The sequence below is a fragment of the Astatotilapia calliptera genome, chromosome 11 (genome assembly GCF_964374335.1).
Source record: "Astatotilapia calliptera chromosome 11, fAstCal68.1, whole genome shotgun sequence".
Lineage (NCBI taxonomy): Eukaryota > Metazoa > Chordata > Actinopteri > Cichliformes > Cichlidae > Astatotilapia > Astatotilapia calliptera.
Genome location: NC_137432.1, coordinates 23,121,294 through 23,147,514, shown reverse-complemented (window position 1 = coordinate 23,147,514; position 26,221 = coordinate 23,121,294). Strand labels below are relative to the sequence as shown.

Below are 26,221 nucleotides of genomic sequence, written 5' to 3'. Positions count from 1 at the left end.
CAGTCAGTAACTGACTCTGATTCTCACCCGTTGCAGGCACATAGAAACGGTGTCAAAAACAGTGAAATTTGACTCCTTATTCGTAAATCATAAAAAAAGAAGAAAAGTGTACAGGAGAGAGAAACGGTCTGAGTGTTTGAAAAAGAAAAACGAGTGCGAGGAGAGGAGAGAAAGGGGAGATGTGGGTTTGAGGTTTGTGAACCAGTTGCTCAGAGAGGAGTCTGGTGGATGGAGGGAGGGGAGCTGTGAGGATAAATGCACTCTTTCATTTCAACGTGAGAGAAATCCGTTACTAGAGACACATATTTACACGGACAAAGAAGCAGGGGAGCCTAAAATAAGAGAAATAAGCGGAGTGGATCATGGATAACGTGCTGTCAAAGATACCGCTCACGACAGCGCTCCTCAGACTTTGGGACTGATGAGCGGAGTTTCTGTCAGAGGAGTTTGAGCTTCAAAGACGCGCTCCGGAGTCTGGAGGGATAAAGCTGCTGCCTGCCTGTTTGTGAAGGCGTTACACATTTGTAATGGTTTAATGAGTCGGAACTGCGGCCTCTTGTTGGATGGGACAGGTGCAGTTATTGTCACGCCATGGGTCACTGAGACGTCACAAAGTTGATTTTTCATTTTTACATTTTTAAGACGTTTTCGCTCACTTTAACATAAGACGAGAAGAAGAAGAAGAAGAAGAAGAAGAAGAAAATCATAGCCAGATATTTCGTTTTATTCGTTGAATCAGTATTTAAGCTCCTGAAGTTGAACCCCATTCACGCACGTGGCATGCCACCGCGGCACAGTTTGGCCGACTTTTACGCATCTCTTGGAAAGAGAAAAAGCTGAAAACAAGCGTGTCTGTGTATGTGTGCGGTGGGCAACGACGCTCCTCATTTCCACCTAGTAAACGAGGGAAAAGGGGGGAAAAAAACATTAAAGAGAGACTTCTTTCATTCGGATTCATAAATGGAGCTGCGTAAATACCTGTTGTGCCTGGAGTTTATCCTCCTCCTTAAAGGTAAGAGCCACATCTCAGCCTATATTTCAGACCTTTAAAAAAAACCTGTTACATTTCTTTAAAAAGCCAAACAAAACTGAAGGACAGTTTAAAATAAGGTGAAGTTATTCATTCAGTTAATTCAGTTAACTCAACGCTGTGAACACAAATCTAAGTATATTCATCTCTGTGTAAAATAAGGCTCTGGTGTTGCTCCACTGCCCAGTTCCTTACCCCTCACTCAGCCCTCTCTTACTGGTGATTAACCTCCCTCAACTTTAAAAGACAGCATGTGCCAGTGATGGTGTGGCAGCCTCCCTGAGGCCCACTTAACACTGTGTGACAGTAAACTACTGACCATGAAGACATTCCTCAGATGATTTTGTGCTTAAAGAAGGAAAGCGGGAATCTTAAAACACCTGGACACACTCCATTTGCCAAATAAATCAAAGGTAAAGGAAGCTGTGCCTAAAGAGTACCGGTTCTTGGTTCAAAGTCAGATCCTTTAGTAAATCTATCACATATGTTTGAACTGAGGACATATTTCATTTTTGTTGGAGGTCTCCAGCTACCATCAGATATACGTGTACTCAGAGCCAAAAGGTTACCGGTTCATATCCGCTTATAGCTGACACATACAAACCCTGGCAGCTGTGTAACACGACCTCACCGGCCATATCAGCCATCTCTTAGACTTGATGTCTAAAGTTCCCCTAATATGGTGCCTGTGCCATGTGTGTTTCTTCATGGAGCATGAACATCAGCTCCCCTTCAGTACTCATGTTCGCTGTGCCACAGAACAAACCGAGACGTTCCCACCCACCAGAAAGAAAGTGAAGAAAAAGGCCATTGTTGTCTGCATACTGATGCAGCTGATAAGCAGTGGTTAACTGCTGCCCTACGCCATGCAACCACGATGCAAAATTAGATCAATAGGCGTTGAGATTATGTTTTGCAAGGCATGTTAAATCTGTACCTGTGTCAAATCACACACAGTCGCTGAGGTTAATCTATAGAAGGAAATGTTGCCATTTGTGGTCATTTGTGGCAATTTGTTTTGTGATTATCCACGCTGCCCATTTTCACCCTTGTTCAGACCCCAAGGAATGAATGAGGAATGCATCAGGTACGAATGTTTCACGCTTTACACTCACCGGCGCATATACCCTTCATAGAAACACCAGCAGCCTGTGGTGTGGTTTTACACATTACACTCCATTACACGTTTCAATAAAGCATGAACAAGCCGACGTTTTTTTCACCTTTTTAACCATGTAGCCTCTATTTTAATTCGTGCAGTATAGCTTAGTGTTTACGCTCGTCCCTGCGTGTGAGTTTGTAAGCCTAAGCATGTCTCGCACAGGAGCATGTAGGTGAGTGAGTATGTGTGTAATGTTAATGGCTTCAGCAGAACTCCCCTGATGTGGTCAGCAGGCATCTCATGTCTGTTACACTCTGCTATGCTTTTACTGAGATGTCAAACACAGGTGTGTTTGCGTGTGTGTGTGTGTGTGTGTGTGTGTGTGTGTGTGTGTGTGTGTGTGTGTGTGTGTGTGTGTGTGTGTGTGTGTGTGTGTGCATATTTCACTCTGTTTCACTGCTCATTCATAAATTCTTGCTATTATTCTCCCAGCTATCTTCTTGCGTGTTTTCTTTTACTCTCCCATAATTCGCTGACTTTCATTCCTACTCCCCCTCTTATTCGTCCACCCCCATTCCCCACGAGAGGGTGACAGAGATTAGAACAGAACACGATGGAGATAATGGAGAGAAAATCTGTGGAAGGGTATAAGAAGAGGTGAAGGAGGGAGAATGAGTGGAGGAACATTATGAGTCACTTCAATACAGATGACAGAAACAGACTGAATAAGACATCTCTGCTCGAGGACATTTCACAGAGGTGCTGTAAGTCAGACGTGTAAATTAAAGAGGACAGGGATATACATCATTGTCTTTAGTTAATGCTCTAAATGCTGGCATGTCTTTGTAGTCCCCCAAACACTATAGTGCTAAGTTCCATTCCTTTTGCCCGACATGTGCACACGCATGCACATACATATACTGTACTACACAATCGCAACTATTCACATCAAGCAGCAGTAGCGCCCAGAGCTGAGCGTGTGGTTGAGCGAATCTGGACTTAGTTTGGCTTGATAAATGTTTGCCGGCAGTTGTCATGGCAATGGGTGGTCAGACAGCTTGTGGTAAAGTGTCATATATAAACCAAGATGAAAATACAACCAGAGGAGGGATGGCAGGACAGGGAAAACAGGGAATGATGGTACAGTTTTCTGGAAGCTGCAGGGGTTGAGACGGGAGATTTGTCCTTGTGGTGCATTTATAGCGTGTGTGTCTGCTCATTTTATAGCAGAGTGGGCAAAAAATAAATAAAATGAGCAATTTAAGGCTCATGAGAGAATGAGCTAAACACGAGGATAAAAGAGAACATCAGTAGCAGGAGCTGTTATCAGATCCCTGCTTTGATGTGGGAAGAAATCTGGAGTTGGAGTGTGGGTGACATTGTCTCAAGAAAAGAGAGAAACAGTTTACTGCAGTGTGTAAGACGGGTGGTGGGTGTCAATCTGAAAGAATAGCTAATTGCAAAAAGCCTGGGAAAATGGATTTTCTTTCTCTGGCAAGGGAAATAAAGACTGCAGAATTATTATACTGCTGCCTACGCGGATCCCCAATGCTGAAGCCTGTTAAAACATCTGTGTAGAACTGGATAGATGCATGAGGCTCATCTTAGTCACTGGAGGCTTGGATAAAGAAATACTGGAAGCTTGCGCTGATGTGCAAAATCAGCAGAAACAAGGCTTAAGGGTCTACAACCATGCCAGCAGCTCTGTGAGGCAGTGTTTGAGACAATGCTCATTGGTTCTTCCAGTATAGACGACTAAATATAAACACTTTTAGAATAACATAGTTAGTATAATAGACTTTTTTATTGCATCATTTATATCTCACTCAATCAACTGTAAATGTGTAACCAGAAGATCTAATTATAAATAATTACATTTTATTAACATCACTGCAATGCTATTAATACTTAATGATGAACTAATTGATCAGTTGATCTAAAAATTGGTTGTTGTTTGGTGCAGTTGGAAAAATTATGTGTAAGCTGGTCATCTAACTGTTGGGATTTTCTCTCTAATGTTGTAGGACCGTTACTCTACACTGTAAAGCAGCTTGAGGGAACTGTTGTTGTGATTTGGAGCTACACTGAATCGAATTAAATTGCACGTTTATTTGTACGGGCCAATAATCAGCCTTCTGTTGTTCCAACATCCAGTATATCCCCAAAAGCTGATTCTGTTCATCTGGACATAGCGTTTTCAGTGGGAGAAACGTTTTGTCACTCATCCAAGAGACGAAACGTTTCGGGATTTACCTACCTGGATGATTAAGCATGCATCGAAACATCCAGTATAAGTCTCTGAATTTTTTGTGGTACAGTGAGCTCAGCAGGTTAGGTTTGTGTTACCTATGTTAGGGTCATGTTGGTGAATTGTCTCATCTCACCTTCCCTCCATCTTTTAATCAACAGAAACCTGCTTAGTGAACCATAGTATGACCAACTTTTGTAAAATGCCCATCATTTTATATTTAAAAAAAGAGAAAAAGAGTGAGACTATAAGCTCAGCAGCAAAGTGCTTGCAAAGGCCAAGTCAGGAGTCTTTTTACAACCACATTTATCTTCCCCTCATGGCTATTCTAGGGTCAGAATCAATCACAGGGCTAATGTAGTTTATGGCCAGTTTAGAAAACACAAACAATTTAGCTTTCATGGACATTGGAGGGAGCCCAGAAAGCTACAAGAAGAACATTCAAATGATAAAATCAAGGGAACCCGTTGGCAGCAGGTTTGAACCCGAACCCTTCTTACTGTGAGGTGACAGGTTAACCACTGCGTCACTGCTGTTCTCATCTAGTTGTTGTCAAGGTAAGTTACAACCAATAAAGTCAAACTCAAAGTGGTGACAGACAAAAAGTCTCTGCGTGTAATAATTTATTGACATAACTTAATCTACACCAGAATATCTGCTGTTGCCATGTCTGAAAGCCTCCATCTTTGTAGGTGTATGTGGTGAGTACGTCTATGTAGATAAAACCAGACAAAATGTGTGTGACAATGCAGTCATGTTACAAGAAAGACAATCTGTAGAGAAAAGTGAAGAAGCAGGTAGAAGAAACTACAGTGTGTAAGAAAAGCATGAGCAGGGACGGAAAAGAAACACTGAACATATCTAGTTTCATTCTCTAAACCAAGTGGAATCCCAATCTGATTGGCTTGGCGGAGGTACAATCCTGTGCAAAAGTCTTGATTCACCCCTTGTTTCTTTATATTTTGCTGGGAAACTGAGAAATACGTGCAGCGATTTATTGAAATATGTGCAAGAATACATGGAAATACAGTGTGTAAGGCACAAATGAAGTTTGTCAAATTCTAATGAGTTTGAAGGTCAATATTTGATATGACCACCTTTATTGTTTCCACAGCCTGCGCTCTCTCAGGCAGCTTTCATGTCATTCAAAGCTTTTGTTCTGTTTTCCATCAAGATGATCACTGCTTCACTGATGTTGAGGTCTGGGCTCTGGGGAGGCCAGTCCATGACTCACAGTGCTCCTTTATGAGGTTTTCTATCCAGGTATGCTTTTACTGCATTGACAATGTGATTGGGATCATTTTCATGCTGGAAAATCAGGCTTCTGTTCTGTCTATCAGATGCTTTCCAGATGGTAATGTGTGGTGGATAAAAATCTGATGGTACTTTTCTGTGTTCATAATTTCATCAGTTTCAAGATCTCCAGCCCTACTCTCTGAAATGCGGCAAATGCAAAAACCTCGCCTCTGACCTTCTCCATACACACTGATGAGAATTTTAACAATAAATTTCAAATTTGGATGATCACTCCATCAGACCTGTTGCCACTGATTTTTCTTCCATTTCTTGTGTAATTTGGTAAAACGCAGACGTGTCTTTGCTGGCTTTAAGATAATGCTGTGGCACTATGACACTACGCTGACACAAAAACAAGTTTTGAGCTAATAGCACTCGGGAATCATTTTGCTGGTACAAAAATATCATTTTATGCCCGTCAGACCTGGCTTATCTTACATTTTTCATTGATTCGAGTAAAAAAATGGAAACAAATAATGCTTGTTCATACAGACTCTTTGCAATAAAGTGCCTAAAGATACAGTTTAACATGAGTGCTTTGCTAAATTGTCCGTTATGTGTTGAGACAACACTGGTTTATCCTTTGGGTTAACCTGAATGATTTATAGGTCAGTGTCAAGTGTTTTAAAAGCAAACAAACAAATATTATTCTGAAAAAATTGTTAGAGACAAGAACCTGACTAAAAATGAGTGAAAAAGCAGCCAATGTCCAAAGAAAAACTTTGAAAGACCTTCAGAAAGCTCGGAGAACTATTGCTCAACACCATTTTAAAAACTTTAGGAAACTGTGGCTCCTTAGAAGCAAAGTATAAATAATTGAGGAGTGAGGCAAGACTTTTGCACAGAATTGTGACTGTCTGTGTTTAGTTGTGGGAAAGTACCTGGACACAAGTGTGTAAGCAGCTGTTTCATAATCATGCCACCAGTGTTTTGGTCTGCTTCCCAGTCTGGGAGTACTGGAGAAGTTACAGAACTGTTAGGAAGGAACTGTAGATGTTGCTAAACTGCTCAGTAAACTGAAGCCATTCTGAAAGCCCATTTTAGCAACCACATCCAACACACCCTACAAATAACATACAGTAGACACACAAGTGGGACAAGTTAAATACCGACTGTTGAGAGCTGCAGAGCTGTCTCAGTCTGAACTGAAAATAATACACGATGACTCTCTTTAATCTATGGGGAACTGTGTAGGCAAGAAATACCAGCTGGCTCATATCCTATAAGCTACTTTCAACCACTTCAGTGGAAACAGGAAATACATATATATCTGCTTAAATGTTTGCTTGACAACATTTTCTTTAACTTGTATTGTCCATTACATACTCAGTCTATTTATGGGTGTTTGGAAATAACCTGCTATCTGCTACATGTAGCTTGAAATGCAAAAGATGAAGCCAAAATCAGATAAATCTCAGATAAATTGGATTGGTTCACATGTCACGTTCAGCGTATATATGTCACCTGTATGTACACTGAAAAAAGAGAAATGCTGGAACAGCTTAGTTATATTACGTCGATTGGTAATGCATGATTGAATTATTAAATAATAAGTCAACCAGATCAACCCAACACAAAGCATAATACGTGAAGCTTAACTTGGGTGCTTTAAAAATACCAAGTTAAGGGACCAGGCTCTAATTTCAAGTTGACAGAAACCCAAAAAAATACACCAACCTCACTAAAGCATTACCTCAGCTACAACTTAAATACTCCTTGCACAGTGTAACTTAAGAGTCACCAAAATTTGGATCCGTGACAGAATTTTGTTCGAGTCACCACTAAACACAGGCTGAATGAAGAAAAGTGCAGAAAGCCTGGCTTCCACCATTTAAACACAAATTTAGGCATTTGTGAGTTTTTTCATGACTTCTCCAGTACTTCCTGTCCTCCACTACATCTCAAAGGTAACCGTTGCCCTTTCTCCCTCACTATGTGACAGCTAGATACTCAATACTTGCAGTAAATGATGATACTGGCTGTTCTGTTATGAATGAAACAAATATAACTTGCAGTTGGACATGAAGTTGCTCACAACAGCTAAATTCTGCTTCTACTGTGACGGCCACAGGGCTGACCTTGTTTTCTTTGTTGCCTTTGTCTATCTCTTCCGGGTAACTGGTGGATGGAGCAGACCTAATTTGGGATGTAACATACCTGAGCAGGCTCGGGGCCGTCTAAAGCAGCCCTGCCAGACCTTCGTGGGGGCTTTTTTTCTGCTCCTCTCTTGCACTCACTCGAACACTTACCCTGCATATACACTAATCTGCTGACAACCACTCCTACTAATCTTTGGTTTCTTTGTTTTATTTAATTAAGCTATTTAATAGCATCCTAAAACGACGTGTGTGCTTTCTCTTTTTGAACCAGGGTAGTATAAAAATCCCAAGATGCGATCTTTCCATTTTAAATAATTTGCTTTAAAAATGTTTTTACATTTTCAATGCAGGACGTTGTGTTTACACCGTAGTATAAGTGTAGACTACAGTGTATAGACTTCTACTGCCATGAGGTCTCTCTTGGAAATGAGATTTTTAATCTCAATGAGATTATTTACCTAGATAAATAAAGGACTAATAAAAAGTATAAGTAGCTGTATTTAAGTAGAAGATGCGAGTCCTTCCTCCATCACAGTGCTTATGCTGGCATCTGTTGGCATTGAAGATTACAAGTCTGACACTGAAAAACAATGTGAGGGTGTGGTGCTAGAAGTGAGCTATGAGCTCTGTGGTCTCTTCTTCATCTCATCTACATTTGCTGCACCTAGCATAACACACCCGGGTCCCCAGACTGCAAGTCGATTAGCTGTGGGTCACTTATGTGTCAGGTGCTTATGAGGAATAAATGTGTACGAATTAACAGTCCAGGATCTGTTTTTCTGCTGCACCTAGTTTGATCTTTTTTAATGTTTCCCTTTTAAAAAGGTTCAAATGGATGCTGAAACATCCGTGTTATTTATTTTCAAGCTGTTTGACTCCTAAATCTTTATTCATTTAGTTTAGCTCTGATCATCAGCACCGAGCAGCTCAAACATGCTTCAGCTTACTTACAGATGTAAACAAGTCAGTGAGCTACCATCTCACTGTGTCTCCCTCGCTTCTCCCTGTAAGTATGAAGGGCAGCTTGTGTGTCATAACAGGGAGCTCACTATATTTAAGAGTTTTTCTAACCCACACCCTTCCTTGCTTTGCTTCTTCTCTTCTCTCTCGTCTCCCTCTTTCCCCTTAGACTGAACTCTCTTTTTCCTCAGAGACGGCCTTTGGTCACTTTGTTTATCCATCTTTTTGACACCCCCCTACCCGCCACCCCCTGTCCCCTCTAATTCTCTTCTCCAAGGCCAAGACATGAAATAATAATCTTACTCTTCACTGTAGCTCTAACTACACATAGTGCACACAGTTGTCCAAGTTTTTCACTGGCCTTTGACAGCTTATGAATAAAGTTTATGTAAGTGCATTAACTTTAGTGCTCCATGAACAGATGAATAAATAAAAAAGCATAAGTTGGAGAGGTAGATGGAATGATTTATATTTGTACTACCATGTCGATAAGGTTGTGGGTTTGAATCCAGGCCAGGAGTTTGAATGTTCTCCTTGTGTCTGTGGGGGTACTCTCTGGGTACTCCAGCTTTCTCCCACACTCCAACATGCACACCAGGCTTTAAGAGCAACTGATTATTCCAAATTGGCTAAAAAGGTGAAAGTGAGCATGAATAGCTGCCTGTCCATTGTGTTAGCCCTGCAACAGATTGGCTGTACCCCACCTCTCACCCTATAACAGTGATACGCTACAGCTCCAAGTGGAAGAGGATGGATGGATGCTTTAAAAGTTATGGTTTTAATACCATTACAATTCCAGCATTTTTTGTCATCGGTGTTTAAAATGTTCTTTGTCATGTCTTCCAGAGCTTTGTCAGTGTTTCAACATAGATGTAAAGCACCCGCGCATATTCACCGGTCCAGAGGACGCGCTGTTCGGCTTCTCCGTCTTGCAGCATGAAGCAGATGGAGAGAAATCGTAAGTCTGTGAGGGAGACAGTCAAATATAATCTAATGGAACCACACAGTCATAAATAAACTGTCATAACATGTACACAAAGCGGGCGATGGATGACATTTTGATGATGAATGAATTACTCCGTAAAGGATGCTGGTTGGTGCTCCCTGGGACGGGCCGCCCAACAACAGGAAAGGAGATGTGTACAAATGCAGCGTGGGACGGGAGAAGAACTCAAGCTGCAATAAAGTGAATCTAGGTGAGAGAAACTATGAGTTGAAGAAAATATGCAGGAAAAAAATCCTCAATTCATGTTTGGATTTGTTACTTCAAAGCTAAGATGTTTGTGTCGCTCAGGTGAGACGGCTCTCCAGAACGTTTCTAAAAATCTGAGGAATTCTCACTTGGGAATGACCCTCACACCAACTTCACCTGATGGCTTCCTGGTATGTGGCATCAACACTGGAAAACGGGGCTTTTTATTTTTCCTACATGGGCAGTGGGTTGATGGGTGGGAGCCTGAAGGGATGTGGTCAGACCAGGTTGAGTTTGTTCAACAGAATTCTGATGAATTCGCTCCCTTCGAGTGTTTTTAGTTGAATTTAGATTTGACCACAAGCGATTCACTGATCCTCCTCTTTCTTTTCTTTCATTTTGGACATGCATTTGCACATTTACATAGTGTGGGAAGGTGTTTTAAACCCATTTCCAAACAAGTGGAAAACATTCAAGACAGTTACCAATCTTCCCAGGAGTGCAAGTCACAGAAAATTCACTTCAAAGTCAAACTCTACAATGCTCAGAGAAACTGCAAAAAACCCCAGCGCCACATCTCAGACAGTACAGGCCTCAATCAGCGTGTTACACAGTAAAGTAGCTAACCACAAGACTTCTAGAGTAATGTCTATTTAACAGATGAGATCAAAGTGGAACTGTTTGGTCATAAGTCTCAGCAGCATGTTTGGTGAAAACCAAGCACAGCATATCAGCGCAAACACCTCAGACATACTGTCAAGCACAGTGGAGGAGAGGTCATGATTTGATCTTGTTTTGGAGCCACTGGTCAATAGTCAATAACTGCAGTATGTCAGTGGGCTGGTTGTCAGTGTAGGTTGTATTTAAATAGTTTAATCGAACCTCGTGAGGACCACATAATTTATTTTATGTCCTGATAGGTAAAACCTTAGAATTTAAGGAGGGTGTATTTTCTTTTTACCATGACTCTAATTAATGTGAGAACTTACAGAGCTTGTAGTTACTGACACAATAACCAGACATGAATGATTCAAAGTCAAGCTGATGAAGTCAAGTGCAAAGCAACGTTTATGGACAGAATCTAACTCGAGTTTAGGTTTAAGACTTTAGCTTTTAGACAAACTTCTTGAAATCTTACTCACTCATTTATCCTAATTTCTGCACTTCTGAGGCTTCTGGCTTGCAGACCCACACACTTATTGCCTTAGCGAGGAGACAGCAGTTTGTGTTACATGCCTTCTTTGTGTAACTCTGTGTGTATGTTGGGCAAGTGTGCTTGCGTGTTTTGGTGTCTGCCAGGTTTTTTACTGCTTCTTCGGGCGTGGAGTCGTGTACAGTTCAAAAAACGCTAGCCAGCTTAGGCGGGTTTTTTGTGTGCGCGTGTGCACAGGCATGTGTGCGGGCATGTGTGTGTGTGTTTATCTTAACCCCAGTGGTCAGGTCTATAACAGGATCGGAATGCGTCTCCGGCCCTTTGTTAATGACAGACCTACCAAAAGCCATAGCACCTCTTTCGCTTTTCTCCATCTTCTCCCTCCATCGTTTCCTCCCATCCCTCTCTCTCCATCCTTTCTTCTCTGCCTGTCTGTGTGCCTGAGGAGAAACCCTTCCATAATGACAGGGCAAGAAAAACCAGGATGTTTCTCTTTCTCTCATTCTACCCCCACTTCACCCCACTTTCAGTCTCCTTCTTTTGTCTTTCTGCTAGCTTCTTTTTTATCTCTTGTCTCTGCATTCGCCCCTGTTCTTTCCTCTTGGTATGGAAAGCCAAATAAACGGCACGCTTTGAAGGCAGAAATATTTTTTATAGGGTGCCCCCTCCCCAACCTCCTTACTCACCCTCCCTACATTTAGCACAATCAAGTTTAAATCGCTCATACTGGTCTTGTGCTCCAGCTCTGTGAAACCGCTCATGACAACTGTGACTGCCAGCATGTCGACAATAGTCTCCTTCCTTCTCCTGTCCTCCAAACCACACTATTGTAGTTTTTCCATGACTTATTCCCTGTCGTGACTTGTTTTCTTTTTGTTCCCTATCTGCCCTGATTTAATTGTTATCGTTTTGTGCGTTTTTGTGTGTGTTTGTGGGTATGTTTGTGTGCACATTTCCATGTTTTAAACTCTTTGATACACATCTTGTGCACGTAAAACAAACAGTGAAAAAGAATAAACTCTGTTCAAATTAATTACAGCTACTTGTGAAATTCACCTGTAAAACAGATGCTGTGTGTGTGTGTGTGTGTGTGTGTGTGTGTGTGTGTGTGTGTGTGTGTGTGTGTGTGTGTGTGTGTGTGTGTGTGTGTGTGTTTGCGCGCGTGTGTGCATCTGTTTTGCAGGCATGTGCTCCACTGTGGTCACAAGAGTGTGGTACATCTATGTTCAGCACTGGCATCTGTGCCTCAGTCAGCGATGACCTAGAACCAAGAGAGGCAATCGCTCCAACAGCACAAAGTAACTATACTTACACAAACACACTCACAAACACAAAAAAACCCACAAAGTGCGGCAAAGAAACATGTTGCAGACCTGCTTCAATCAACCAAACATTTCTAAACGTCCATATCTGGCAGGGTGCTCGACGTACATGGACATCGTGATCGTGCTGGATGGCTCCAACAGCATCTACCCCTGGTACGAGGTCCAAAACTTCCTCAGTAACATCCTCAGCAAGTTCCACATCAGCTCAGACCAGATGCAGGTAAAACTCCAATTCAGTGTGTATTTGCACAGCCGATAAATATTATTTACACTAGTAATGGAAACTTGTGGGTTTAAATTTGAGTGAGTCTCCCACTTAAATATCTGGAACCCCTTAGCTGCAGCCCAGAGCAGTAAGACAAGCTAGTCCCTTGAATGAAAACATGCTGACAGGGACATATTAGGAACCAGTTTGGCAAATATGTCCAGAAGAATAGTTGGAGTAATGTAAAGGGACATGAGCCCAGCTCACTTGAGGTTGAAGGGGAATGGGAGCTGGGGGTTTTGGTGATGGTGTGTGTGTGTGTGTGTGTGTGTGTGTGTGTGTGTGTGTGTGTGTGTGTGTGTGTGTGTGTGTGTCTGCATGAGTTGGGGAGGGGAAGTGAGGTTTCTAGTGACATTATTCAAAGCAAAGCAACTAGTAGAGTGAAAGGAGAACTGAGTAATGAAAAGGGGAGGTGGGGGGTAAGGGGTAGCAGGCAATGTGAGGTGAAGAGGAAATACCTCTGGTTTTTGAATGAATTCAGAAATCCCCCAAGTGCACTGTTTGCTTTAAGAACAGGACTGGTACTTAAGGAGATAGTTCAACCCAGAAACAAAAGTCTCAGATGTTGCTTTCCACAATTATGTGCCGGCGCAACCAATAACATGTGGCATTGTTGAAATGCTTGTGTGTTTCTGTACGTGTGTTTGCCCTCGCGTGTCCATATTTAGGTTGGTATTCTGCAGTATGGTGAGGTAGCTGTTCACGAGTGGTCTCTGAAGGACTACCAGACCACACAGGAGGTAGTGGAGGCCGCCAAGAACATCAGCCGACAGGAGGGACGGGAGACGCGCACGGCATATGCGATTGAAACAGCCTGGTAGGCATGGCAGTTTACTAGTCGGGGATGATTTTTCTCATTCTAAAGCATGCTGTAGATTTGGCAGGTTAACTGGAATCTATGTGACGCTTTGGTTTTTGTTTGTAACAATAGTTGGTGCTTATAAATAGATCACTGTATAATTTTCAGTTATAATGGCAATCAGATCTGTTTTCTTCTTCTCTAATTTCCTTTCTAACAATATGCTCCATGTTTAATTTATGGAAAACTATTCGATTTCTCATAATGTATGATCTGTTTCTGTTCAAAATTAGTCAGCGGTAGTGGCAGCACACCACACAAGTATCTTTCAGCCAATAGTTTTAGTTCGGACAGGTTTACTTCTTGAGTTCATTCTCACTGATTTCAGGCAGCTGTTGTAAGCAAAAAAGCTGAAACAAACCACTCTACACTCCCTATACATAAACGCTTAGTGCCCAACAACAATTTCAGAAGTAGCTGGTTTCCAGATGGTATTGCATCTCCAACATAACTAGCTGAAATGCAGTTCCAAACCTCGACGGAGGCTCCACTCAGTGTCCAGGGGTGTCCAACTCCAGGCCTCAAGGGCAGGTTTTGGATGAGTCCTTCATCCATCACAGCTGATTTAAATGGCTAAATAACCTCCTCAACATGTCTTGAAGTTCTCTAGAGGCCTGGTAATGAAATAATCATTTAATTCAGGTGTGTTGGCCCAGGGTGAGATCTAAACCCTGCAGGACACCGGCCCTCGAGGTAAATTGCTAAATTGTTTGTTTGATTGTTTGAAGGGTAAAAGTCATAAGTCAGTGTTAAGCGATTTAACAAAAAACAAAATCCTCTGAAAATGAACAGGTACAAGGACTGAAAATGACTCAAAGATCAACCAGTGAAAAACATTGAAAGACCTTTGCTTAAGACCCCTTCAAAATTAAAATAAAAAATATATAAGGAAATAAGTGGCGGTTCAGTACAGTGTGCAAGATCAAATCCAGATAAAATGCATAAGGGACCTTTGAGGCAGTCTTCTATAACTTCCTCATGGCTGCACTGTCACCCAGTTCCTCCACACATCCATCACTTTGTAGAGGTATGTTGGGGGGCTTTAACGCTGGTAACCCAAGTGTAAAGAAGTTGGCAGGTCAGTGAAAAATCTTTCTTTTCAAAACAAAATTCCTCCTTTATTAAAGTCATACCCACATAGAGCACCACACCCAGACCTGATGTGTGGCCGTGACTGTTATTTTGGTATGTGTGTCTCTGAGCACGCACACACGTTCACACAGGTAATTGGAGGGTTCCTGTTTTCTGGTACATTTAAAGGTAAAAGTTGGACATGTAAACGATAGTGGAAAAGCAGCCCCTGGAAACCAGTATAAGGTCTTAAAGCTTTTTACTTTAAAACGCCAGCGATTGGAAATCCAGTTTTTGCTTTCACTGTAACTGTCATCTTCGCTCCCTGCCCAATGTGATGGTTGGGCTAAGTTATATGCTGTATATGTGTGTCTAAGTGTAAACAAGTAAAATATAGGCATTAACTTGACATTAAGAGGCGGGACTATCAAAAGATAACTTCTAAACTAACTCTCATAAACATATCTACTTCCACTCTCACATACTCATGCACAGATGGACAGATAGCAGCCCTGGCACTGGCAGGAAAGTGACGGGGTAAGAAAAACAACGAGATTAGCTGAGCTGGGCTAGCCGGCTGCTGGCTCAGCACAGCTGCAGGTGTGGCATGACCTGACCCAGACTGGTCAGCCAAGTAGTTCTGCTACAGCTGTAAAAATACACACAGAGACACGTACAGCATGCATGTGCACACGTACACACACATAATGAGGACTCATGTATAACTTGTTAAATTCACGAACGATGCCTTTTAACTATTCTTTCAAGACTTGACAGTTACAGCATTTGTTCCCTGACCTCCTGACCTCAACGTTAACCTTCTTCACTGTGTGTTTAACTTTCAGCCTTTACCCCAACCATCTCCTTATGAGAAACCTACCCTAAAATGAAGCACTTAGCTAAAATAGCTCCCGAAAGAACAACAGAAGATTTCGAGTTCCTGGGAGAGCGGTCGGTGCAGATTTAAACTGATCTTAGACTTTATTCACATTAATGCCATAAAAATCAGGAATTTCGATTTGACTTGAAGTTGACTGCTCTGAGGCTTGGCATATTTGAGAGCTAACTATTTGAGGAGAACTATTTGGGACTACTGGAAAGAAGGAATGATGGTTTATTCAAATGATTAACATTTCACACCTAATTTGGTAGAAATAATCCGACCAGATCTACTGTGCGTAACTTGATAAGCATGCTATAAAAGTACAGCTGTGGGAAAATGCACAAAGAAACCCCCACAATTAAAGGGATTTTTTGAGCTAAGCTAGCTAGTGTTAGTGAAAACTAATCACAGAGAAGGACTTATTGGTGGCCAAATTCAAGGCAAACGTAGGACAGAAATGCTTCAGTAAGTCCTCCAACTAAAAAAATCATATCAGCTATCATCTGCTATCATGTGACACGACCCATGAAACAAAACATAGCAGTGTTTCCACAAAACAAAGTCTGCATTAGGAGCCAAATGATGGGTAGTATCTCACCTGCTGTTACATTATCTGTTGGTTTGTGGAACCCCTGCTTTCAATTGTTGACTTTTTTTTTTTTTTCAAAAAAGTTGGGTTGCTGACAACAGAATGCAATCATTTGTAAATCTCAAAAATCCACATTTTATTGACAAGAGAACATAGAAAAGGTATCAAATATTCAAACTGAGAAAATATATTTAATTTGAGGAAAAACGAGGCCAGCTCTGTGCCTGAACTCTTTGAAGTCTTGCTGTCTAGTAGCTGCAGTATGGAGTTTATCATTGTCTTGCTGAAATACAGTGGGGCAAAAAAGTATTTAGTCAGCCACCGATTGTGCAAGTTCCCCCACTTAAAATGATGACAGAGGTCAGTAATTTGCACCAGAGGTACACTTCAACTGTGAGAGACAGAATGTGAAAAAAAAATCCATGAATTCACATGGTAGGATTTGTAAAGAATTTATTCATAAATCAGGGTGGAAAATAAGTATTTGGTCACCTCAAACAAGGAAAATCTCTGGCTCTCACAGACCTGTAACGTCTTCTGTAAGAAGCTTTTCTGTCCCCCACTCGTTACCTGTATGAATGGCACCTGTTTGAACTCATCATCTGTATAAAAGACACCTGTCCACAGCCTCAAACAGTCAGACTCCAAACGCCGCCATGGCCAAGACCAAAGAGCTTTCGAAGGACACCAGGAAAAGTATTGTAGACCTGCACCAGACTGGGAAGAGTGAATCTACAATAGGCAAGCAGCTTGGTGTGAAAAAAATCAACTGTGGGAGCAATCATCAGAAAATGGAAGACATACAAGACCACTGATAATCTCCCTCGAGCTGGGGCTCCACGCAAGATCTCATCCCGTGGGGTCAAAATGATCATGAGAACGGTGAGCAAAGATCCCAGAACCACACGGGGGGACCTGGTGAATGACCTGCAGAGAGCTGGGACCAAAGTAACAAAGGTCACCATCAGTAACACACTACAACGGCAGGGAATCAAATCCCGCAGTGCCAGACGTGTTCCGCTGCTGAAGCCAGTGCATGTCCAGGCCCGTCTGAAGTTTGCCAGAGAGCACATGGATGATACAGCAGAGGATTGGGAGAATGTCATGTGGTCAGATGAAACCAAAGTAGAACTTTTTGGTATAAACTCAACTCGTCGTGTTTGGAGGAAGAAGAATACTGAGTTGCATCCCAAGAACACCATACCTACTGTGAAGCATGGGGGTGGAAACATCATGCTATGGGGCTGTTTTTCTGCCAAGGGGACAGGACGACTGATCCGTGTTAAGGACAGAATGAATGGGGCCATGTATCGTGAGATTTTGAGCCAAAACCTCCTTCCATCAGTGAGAACTTTGAAGATGAAACGAGGCTGGGTCTTCCAACATGACAATGATCCAAAACACACCGCCCGGGCAACAAAGGAGTGGCTCCGTAAGAAGCATTTGAAAGTCCTGGAGTGGCCTAGCCAGTCTCCAGACCTCAACCCCATAGAAAATCTGTGGCGGGAGTTGAAAGTCCGTGTTGCTCGGCGACAGCCCCAAAACATCACTGCTCTCGAGAAGATCTGCATGGAGGAATGGGCCAAAATACCAGCTACTGTGTGTGCAAACCTGGTAAAGACCTATAGTAAACGTTTGACCTCTGTTATTGCCAACAAAGGTTATGTTACAAAGTATTGAGTTGTATTTTTGTTATTGACCAAATACTTATTTTCCACCCTGATTTACGAATAAATTCTTTACAAATCCTACCATGTGGATTCATGGATTTTTTTTTCACATTCTGTCTCTCACAGTTGAAGTGTACCTCTGGTGCAAATTACTGACCTCTGTCATCATTTTAGGTGGGGGAACTTGCACAATCGGTGGCTGACTAAATACTTTTTTGCCCCACTGTATGCGAAGCCTTCCCTCAAAAAAAAAAAGAAAGAAAGAAAGAAAGCGTTATATAGGCAAAGGCTTTATTCAAATGCAGCTGAGAACAGGTGAGTCTTCAACCTGGATTTAAATAAACTGAGTGTTTCAGCTGATCTGAGGCTTTCTGGGACTTTGTTCCAGATATGTGGAGCATAAAAGCTGAATGCAGCTTCTCTGAGTCTGGTTCTGACTCTGGGAACGGATAAAAAACAGGATCCAGATATCCATGAGGGATCTGGAAGGTTCATACTGGGCCAGGAGGTCACTGATGTATTTTGGTCCTAAACCATTCAGAGCTTTATAGACCAGCATCAGAACTTTAAAGTCTATCCTCTGACGGACAGGCAGCCAGTGTAAAGGCCTCAGAGCTGGACTGATGTGGTCCACATTTTTGGTCTTAGTTCTGAATGAGCTGTAGTTGTCTGACTGATTTTTTTTTAGGTGGACCTGTAAAGATGCTGTTACAGTAATCAAGCCTACTAAAGATGAATGCATGGACTAGTTTTTCCAGGTCCTGTAGAGACATCAGATCTTTTATTCTTGAAATATTCTTGAGATGATAGTTAGCTGACTTTGTTATTGTCTTAATGTGTTTTTCTAAGCTTAGGTTTTTCTAAGTTTAAGTTAAGTCTGCGTCCATCACTATAGCTTTAAGCACTGATGTTATCTTTTCAGATGTGCAAGCTGCCAATGCAATAGATACTCATCCAACCCAATATCATCAGAGATGACATGTTTGATGGACCCTCTCACTGTCAGATTTCACATTTGGATTTGTCTGATCACAGAACAGACAGAATCTTTTAATGCAGTGCTGCCTGAGGCATCACAGGGGTCCTGTTCTGATTTTCAGCCTTGTCCCTTGCACACAGAGATTTCTTCAGATTCTGGAGACACTGCACTCTCATAGAGTAACAACTTATCAATAAATAGACCCATCCCAAAGCATTCTCTGCTTTATTATCTGTTGGACTCTAAATAGGAGAATGAATCACCAAATGAACATCATGTTATGTTAAAAAAGAACTGAAACTGGGAATCGAGGTCATAAACTTCTTATAAAAACTTTAGTGAGGTATTAAATTCAGTGAGGAGTAGGGTAGTTTATTCATAGAGTTCAACACAATCTTACTTCTTTTTGCAGCCAGGAGTCACTCAGCCTCACTCTGTGTTTCAGCTGTGACTGTCTGGAAGTTTTACCCATTGATTGCTTTGGTTTTTACTCTCGATTTTTAGGCACAAAGATGACAACATTTGCAGATTCCATCCCGTATCACAATAATGACACCACCAAACATTATGCATGTGCTTCTTCACTCTGCTAGAAGTACTTTAACTTTAAATCATAAACATAGCTCACAATAACGGCTCGCATGAGGAACATTTTTTGTCTGTGGGAGGAAAGTCAAGGACTTGACCTGAATCTGACTGCCTCTTGTATAGTGTAGTTACACACTTACCTAAAACTTGATTGTTTTGTATCTCCTTGCATAATGAAATGAGACTAGTACCAGACTAGAGTACAATTTGATTGCAGACTAGATGACTGCTTCATTAACATAAAGTAACCCATCTAGAATTGGATTTGCCACTAATTTTTTTTATCGCTCCACCCGTCTGAGACGCACACCATTCCCTTCTACACACACACGCAGAAAAACAACTAAAGTACACACACACAAACCGCTGTGCTGTGTCATTACCACACTGCTATGACTCCATAAAATGGCTAGTAAATACAGCCAGGCCTCCCAATTAGCTCCCATCACTTTCTCTGCTCTTTCATCTCCCTGTCCTTCTTTCTCATCTGTTTCTTGCTTTTCCTTTTATTTTTCCTTTGTTTCTTGCCTGTTTTTGTGTCTCTTGTATCCTCATTTTCCCCAATCTTGTCTCCACCACTGCCCCCCACTCTTCTGTCGTTCTTTTCAATCTTTCCCATCACATTTGTTCTGCTGTATAATTCACTAAATTTTAACGATAAGCACAACGAAGTGGGTTTTGCACTCATAATGTTTGATGTAATTTTACTGTCTTTATTCTTCTTGTTCTTATAATGAAAACTTATAGTTTGCATTATAGTACCATTATTGTCATTATTCTCCATTCGTGTGTTTGTAGTTTTTCTGTTTGTTGCTTTTTTCCCTCATCTTAATGTGACTTTTCTCGTTCATTTGTTCCTTTTCTTTTAACTCCTCTCCTTTCTTTCTCCTCTCCTACTCTGCACCCTATGTAATTTGCAGACTGCATAGGGGAAACTGTTGTTTTTAACTCAGAGTTTCTTGCGGCTGACCACAACGTTATATTTAGTCATGGGCTGGAGTTAGGCCTGAAAATGACTGAGTTCACTAGCAGTGACTTCTCTGCCTCATTCACTCTGTGTGTGTGTGTGTGTGTGTGTGTGTGTGTGTGTGTGTGTGTGTGTGTGTGTGTGTGTGTGTGTGTGTGTGTGTGTGTGTGAGGCTTACCAACCCTATTCAGTGCTTGAATCAGCTCCCACTGAGAACAGGTTTCCTCCAGACAAATGGGGTGCAGCTCGGGTCTGTTTGTGTGTTTGTCAAGTTTTCGTCTGTGTGTCATAGCACAGCTGGACTGGAATGCACAAATGTGGTTCTTGTGTGCAGTGACACATCCACACTGCACGCAGTGACTGGTTGGAGTCAACTGGCAGCTGATGCATGTGTGTCAAGTTGGACTAATAAAGTTGTGGAAAGGTCCAGCTGTGACTTGGGCCACTTATATCGCGCTCGATGAAAGCAACTCAAACTCCGTGTTTTACTAGCTTTTTCTTTTTCTCAGAGAAAGGATTAATGTTGTGTGTTATCTTACAGAGGATGTCTATTTAAATTACTTGATACTCACTGGTAGCCTCCCTTTCATCCATTTCCTAGCTACACTTTGACTCCGTTTTTCTTTCGTTCTCCACGTCTAAGATCTGATTCTGTTTCACAAGATCTGCAGGACCAACTGACGTATATTTTTTTAAAGCTTTATATGTCTCTCTCTCATTCTTTGTAGCACAGAGGCTTTCAGTCCTGAGCGTGGAGCGAGGGAGGGTGCCACCAAGGTGATGATCGTAGTCACAGATGGAGAGTCCCACGATGGCGATGAACTAGAAGGTGCTCTGGAGAAGTGCGAAGAAAGAAACATCACCCGATACGCCATCGCTGTGAGTGCATGTTGTCCAAGCTCAGCAGAACGATAATCTTTGGGGGTTTATTTGACAATTTGTGCGTTTTGTGGTGCTCAAATTGTTGATTCAGAAATTCTTTCTACAATACTAATAAAAAGACAACTAATCGACGCCATATGCAGGATGTGTAGCGCATCCCTGGCATTCCTCACACATTGTGTGAAAGTGGTATAGCAAATATATACACCCCGAATGAACCAGACAATATCAACACCACCCCACCCCAAAATAACTCCAAATTACAAAATGACCCACTTGGGTCTACTAAAATAGCCAACTGGGAACAAAAACTCTTCCTTTCCAGCCCCACCCGACCCCCTCAACACACAGAAAAACACCGAGTGGTGGCGTGGTTTGTTTTTGAGAGCCAGACAGACTCTAGTTGGCAGGACTGGTTGCAGACCCCTCCCTACCCACAAGAGAAGCAAACGAACCTAAAGGCTCCGCTGGAACCGCAGAAGAGGAGAACATGAGCCAAGCATGCAGGAAGAGTGGCAAAGGGCCACTTTGGAAACAGATGTAGATTAGAGAAGATCAGATAAACTGATCACTGACTGGAGAAGCTTATTTACAGTACGAGTCAGTTTCAATAACTTGTTCTGTTGAAACAACGAGTAAGCCCTACCTCTGGAACAATAAATCCCGCAGTTTAATCAAGCCATCATCAGTGAATATTCTCCCATGTCTCCCTGAATCTGCTTCCTTTAATGTTTCGCTACAGGAAAACATCTAAGGAACTAATTTCAGTCTGTTCATTAAGCAGTGGTGGGCCAAGATAGAAATGTTCTTCTAGCAGCTTTTAGTGGTATCAGAGCATGCAGATAAGTCTGTAGCGTTTCTGTGATTGTTAAAGGAAAATGTTAAATATTCTTTATAATAGTTTGAGCTATAATCACAGAAATCTGTTACTTTGAGATAATTATTATTTTCTTAACATGATAAGAAGCTGGATCTTCCACAAAGATTCAAAGCTCTGTACAGAATCACCATATACATTTTTTACTTATTTATTTTACAACAAAATACTTTTTGTTCAACATTTTTGATCCGTGTTTTTCCTCTTATCCACACTCAGCCTGCATTGGCTCTTTGGCCCACCAAGGAGATTCGTTACTCAGCATAACCCCTGGTTTGGTCTGTTAGGACACCAGCAGTTCCCAGTTAGGACTAAATTCAAAGCACAACTGATTCTGGTGATACTGATGAATCTTGAAAGTTGTTTGGATTCATCATCCACAAAGCAAATGATGAATTATTTTCATTCAATAGTTTTGAATGAAAATAATTAATCAGCCAAACTAGTGGGCAAACTAACGCCACTCTGAAAATCCAGTAGCAGCTATTACAGCCACTGTTTCTCTGGATAACAGTTTTAATATAGACCATTTACCACACTTAAGGAAAGTGTGTGAATCATAGAGAAAAATGTCTCTTAAAAAAAGACAAAAGGTTTGAGAAGTACAGATGAAATTTTATTGTGTCTATGATACCAGAAACTCTTTGGCTCCAAAAATCACCTGGAGAAAGTAATAAAATATGCTGCAGAAACAAAATACTTTGTGAACCACAGTTTCATGGAGGGAATCAAACAGGTAGTGACAGATATTTAAGGTGCTGCTAGAGCAGACATTTTATACACAGTCACAGACTTAAATATTGAAACAAACAAACAAAAAATGGCTGAAGCAAACGACAGTGAATGGGGTGGGTTTGGTGGTTTGAATGTTTTCATGTTGCTCTCTGTGCTGCAGCCCGTGTGTGTGCGCAGTGAAAATGGCTCGCCAAGGGGGTCGGAGCTCTCAAAACAAGAGCAAAAAAAGCGCCCGGTCACTGAAAATTGTGTTTTTTACATCAGTGCAGCCCAGAGGCTAAAGCATTTAGGCAGCACCGTATGTTTGGAAGCTTGTAAAGTGGAAACAAACCAATCAGAAGAGTTACATTTACTTTACAGTTCTTCTTTCCCTGTTGCCCTTTTATGCCCATGCGAGAGCTCGCAGTATTTGGCAGTCTGCGTGGAATTTCTCAACTTCTACAAGTTCATAATGTACATATTTATACGCAGGCTCGCCTTATGTTACACACTGCACCCCTGCCCTTTGAAAACAGAGGATTTCCTTAGTTTGCTTGGCAGCTAAAGTCACAGGGGGAGATCTTGGGTTTGGTTTCTCTTATGGAATTTTCTCATTTGTACTTCAGGCGTTAAGCCATAAGCCTTTGCCGCTGCAGTATATTCTCTGGATCAGTCATCTCTTCACCTCGCAGCTAGGCCTGTGCTCCTCATTTACAAATCTCTGGTGGCTGCCTTTTTCTTCCATCTTATGCATTCCACTCGATTTGTTGACTTTGGTATCACTTAATTATTGGTAAATGACACAGAAACTGGCACATCTCCAAACTCAGTCGATTTTACTGATAGTCACAGCAGAAACATGGATGAGCAATTGCTCTGATACCTGCTTGTATACATCAGAATTTCATCTGTGGTCTTTCATCAATACTTTGCTGAGCTTGTGTTATGTGCTCATTCATTTCCCATGTGATCTTTTACCTTTCTGACTTTCTTCAGGTCCTGGGTCATTACATCCGGAGACAGCAAGACCCTGAAACTTTCATTAAGGAGATCAAGTTCATCGCCAGCGACCCTGATGACAAATATTTTTTCAATGTTACGGACGAAGCTGCGCTCAACGACATTGTTGATGCACTGGGAGATCGCATCTTCACTCTTGAAGGTGACTTTCAATCCACATGGTTTTTCAGCAGTTTACCTGCTGTGTTGTGCTGCATAAAATGTGCTAGCTGTTGCTCACAAGCAAGAAAGACTGAATGGTTGCACAGTGCTGTGAAAAAGTCTTGAGTGGCCACTCAGACTTTCTTTTACATTTTCTTGTACATTTTTAAAGTGGTCTTGAGCAATAGTTCTTCAGGGTTTTCAAAGGTCTCTCAAAGTTTTTGTTTGGACATTGGCTGCTCTTTTTACTAATTTTCAGTTCTGCCCATGCACCTGAGGAAAGTTGTTTTGTTTGTGAAGCCAGTTAACACTGAAGCATAAAAAGGGTACCTGACTGAATGGATGAACCAGTGTTGTGTCTACACACAACAGACAAATACATAAAAATGTTTCCCCGTTTCTTTGAATATACAGAAAAAAACTTAGCATAATGTGCAGTGTGTTCTTAAAAGTTTTTAGGAAACTGGACATGTGTAGAGCAAAAGAAGCAGTGCAAGGGAACAGTTTCTGAAAGTCCAGACACAGGACAGGAGAGATCCACCTGATCCACTGAAGCCTCGTTGGAAATCAGAAAGTTTTTCATCCAAATTGTCATCTATGTGTACAAAGCAGACCAGGTGACAATGACCCTCTATAAAATACAATGGAGGCCCTGAACTCCAACATTAGTGAAGCACTGTGGGATCAATGTGCCAGAGAACAGAACAAAAGGCAGAAACATCCAAAGAAGAGCTCCGAATGTCCTTCAAGAAGCCTGGAGAACTATTCCCGAAGACTGCTTACAGAAAACTTGCCTATGAGAGTTCAGACTGTGTTGAAGAATAAATGTGGTGAAATTAAAGAAATGATAGCTTTCTATCTGTCTAATTGGCAAAGAAAATTACATAAGGAAAGAAATGTGTGGGAAGGATGTACATGGATGAACAAAGCAGTGAAAACTGAAAAAGGGCATGTTCAGCTGTCATAGTATTTGTGGGAAGATGATAGGAAGGACGATGAAAAGCGATGCCACCCTTCAATGTTCAGGGAAATCTGAGAGGAAGAGACAGGAAAAAAGGAAATGTCTGCCACCTCCAGTGTCTGTCTTCAGTGTGAGTGAGGATGCCAACAATCAGAAAGAGAGAGGAAAGGGAAGGGAGGAGATGGGCAAAGGAGCACGGAATGACTTGTTTTCCTCCTTTAGGTACGCTGGGTTACAACGAGAGCTCGTTCCACATGGAGATGTCTCAGATCGGCTTCTCCACGCACACTCTAGATGTAAGTCCAACTTTATTTAATTCTTTGTGAGCCAGCAATTAGTTGAGTTTTATCTCTGCACATCATTCATTCCCTGCTCCATTCTTCAGGATGGCATTTTGTTTGGCATGGTGGGGGCCTATGACTGGGATGGGGGTGTGTTGAAAGAAGGGACCAATGGGCGAATCGTGCCATCCAGAGAGGCCTTTGAAAGCGAGTTTCCTCTGGAGCTCAAAAATCATGCTGCTTATTTAGGTAACCACACATCATACCACCAAACATGACACTGAATGCTTTGGTTTTTGCACTTACTGTGTGTGGTATTGAATAAAAAATAGAAAAAATTAAAAAAAAACTATCTTCATTGATGAAACAATCATGTAATGGCTCACACTTACCCTGGTATTACAAACGCAGATGACCATATTAAACCATACTGGAGAGTGTGAGTCGTCCCCACTCTCCTAAAAAGAATGGCAAATATTGGTTTATAAAATATCAAATAACAACTTTTTTCAAACAAAGTAAACATTCCTGGTCTTTCCGTTTAATATAAGATACAGCATTAATGTAACTCTTAAAGAGCCTTAGATTAGGTTTTCAGTGCTGAATGAGGTGTGTTCATACGCGTTTCCAGGTTACACGGTGACCTCTGTGATAATTGGTGACTGGAAGAGGGTGTATGTAGCTGGAGCTCCTCGATTCAAACACAAAGGCAAAGTCATTCTGTTTGAACTCAGCGATGAAGGCGATGTCAACATTGTGCAGGCGCTTAATGGAGAGCAGGTAAAGCCCTTGTTTGAGTCTCCCTTCAGTTTGTTTTTGCTTTTAATATTTCAGCAGCAAACAGTAGGAGTCTGATTTCTCTGGGTTAAAGCAAGCGCTCCCCCTGCTGGCGGTAAGATGAAATAACATGTATCTGTGTTTAGATTGGCTCGTATTTCGGCAGTGAAGTGTGTGGGCTAGACATCGACCAGGATGGCATCACTGATGTCCTTCTGGTTGCTGCTCCAATGTACCTTGGGTCAGGAAACAAGGAGGCTGGACGAGTCTACATCTACACTCTCAATGGAGT

At 41.7% G+C, this 26,221-nt stretch overlaps 1 protein-coding gene across 1 annotated transcript in view; it reads left to right on the top strand.

Annotated features, from left to right (window-relative positions):
* Window positions 1–822: 822 nt before the first annotated feature.
* itga10 (integrin, alpha 10) overlaps window positions 823–26,221 on the top strand; it is a 30,749-nt gene continuing 5,350 nt past the window's right edge. The window contains exons 1-13 of the mRNA XM_026183772.2: window positions 823–1,012; window positions 9,582–9,693; window positions 9,822–9,931; window positions 10,030–10,118; window positions 12,264–12,378; window positions 12,498–12,625; window positions 13,339–13,487; window positions 21,005–21,155; window positions 23,746–23,911; window positions 25,094–25,167; window positions 25,257–25,401; window positions 25,784–25,932; window positions 26,076–26,219. Of these exons, the coding sequence (XP_026039557.2) occupies window positions 961–1,012; window positions 9,582–9,693; window positions 9,822–9,931; window positions 10,030–10,118; window positions 12,264–12,378; window positions 12,498–12,625; window positions 13,339–13,487; window positions 21,005–21,155; window positions 23,746–23,911; window positions 25,094–25,167; window positions 25,257–25,401; window positions 25,784–25,932; window positions 26,076–26,219 (1,584 nt within the window). The 5' untranslated portion in view covers window positions 823–960. The remainder of the gene's footprint in view (window positions 1,013–9,581; window positions 9,694–9,821; window positions 9,932–10,029; window positions 10,119–12,263; window positions 12,379–12,497; window positions 12,626–13,338; window positions 13,488–21,004; window positions 21,156–23,745; window positions 23,912–25,093; window positions 25,168–25,256; window positions 25,402–25,783; window positions 25,933–26,075; window positions 26,220–26,221) is intronic.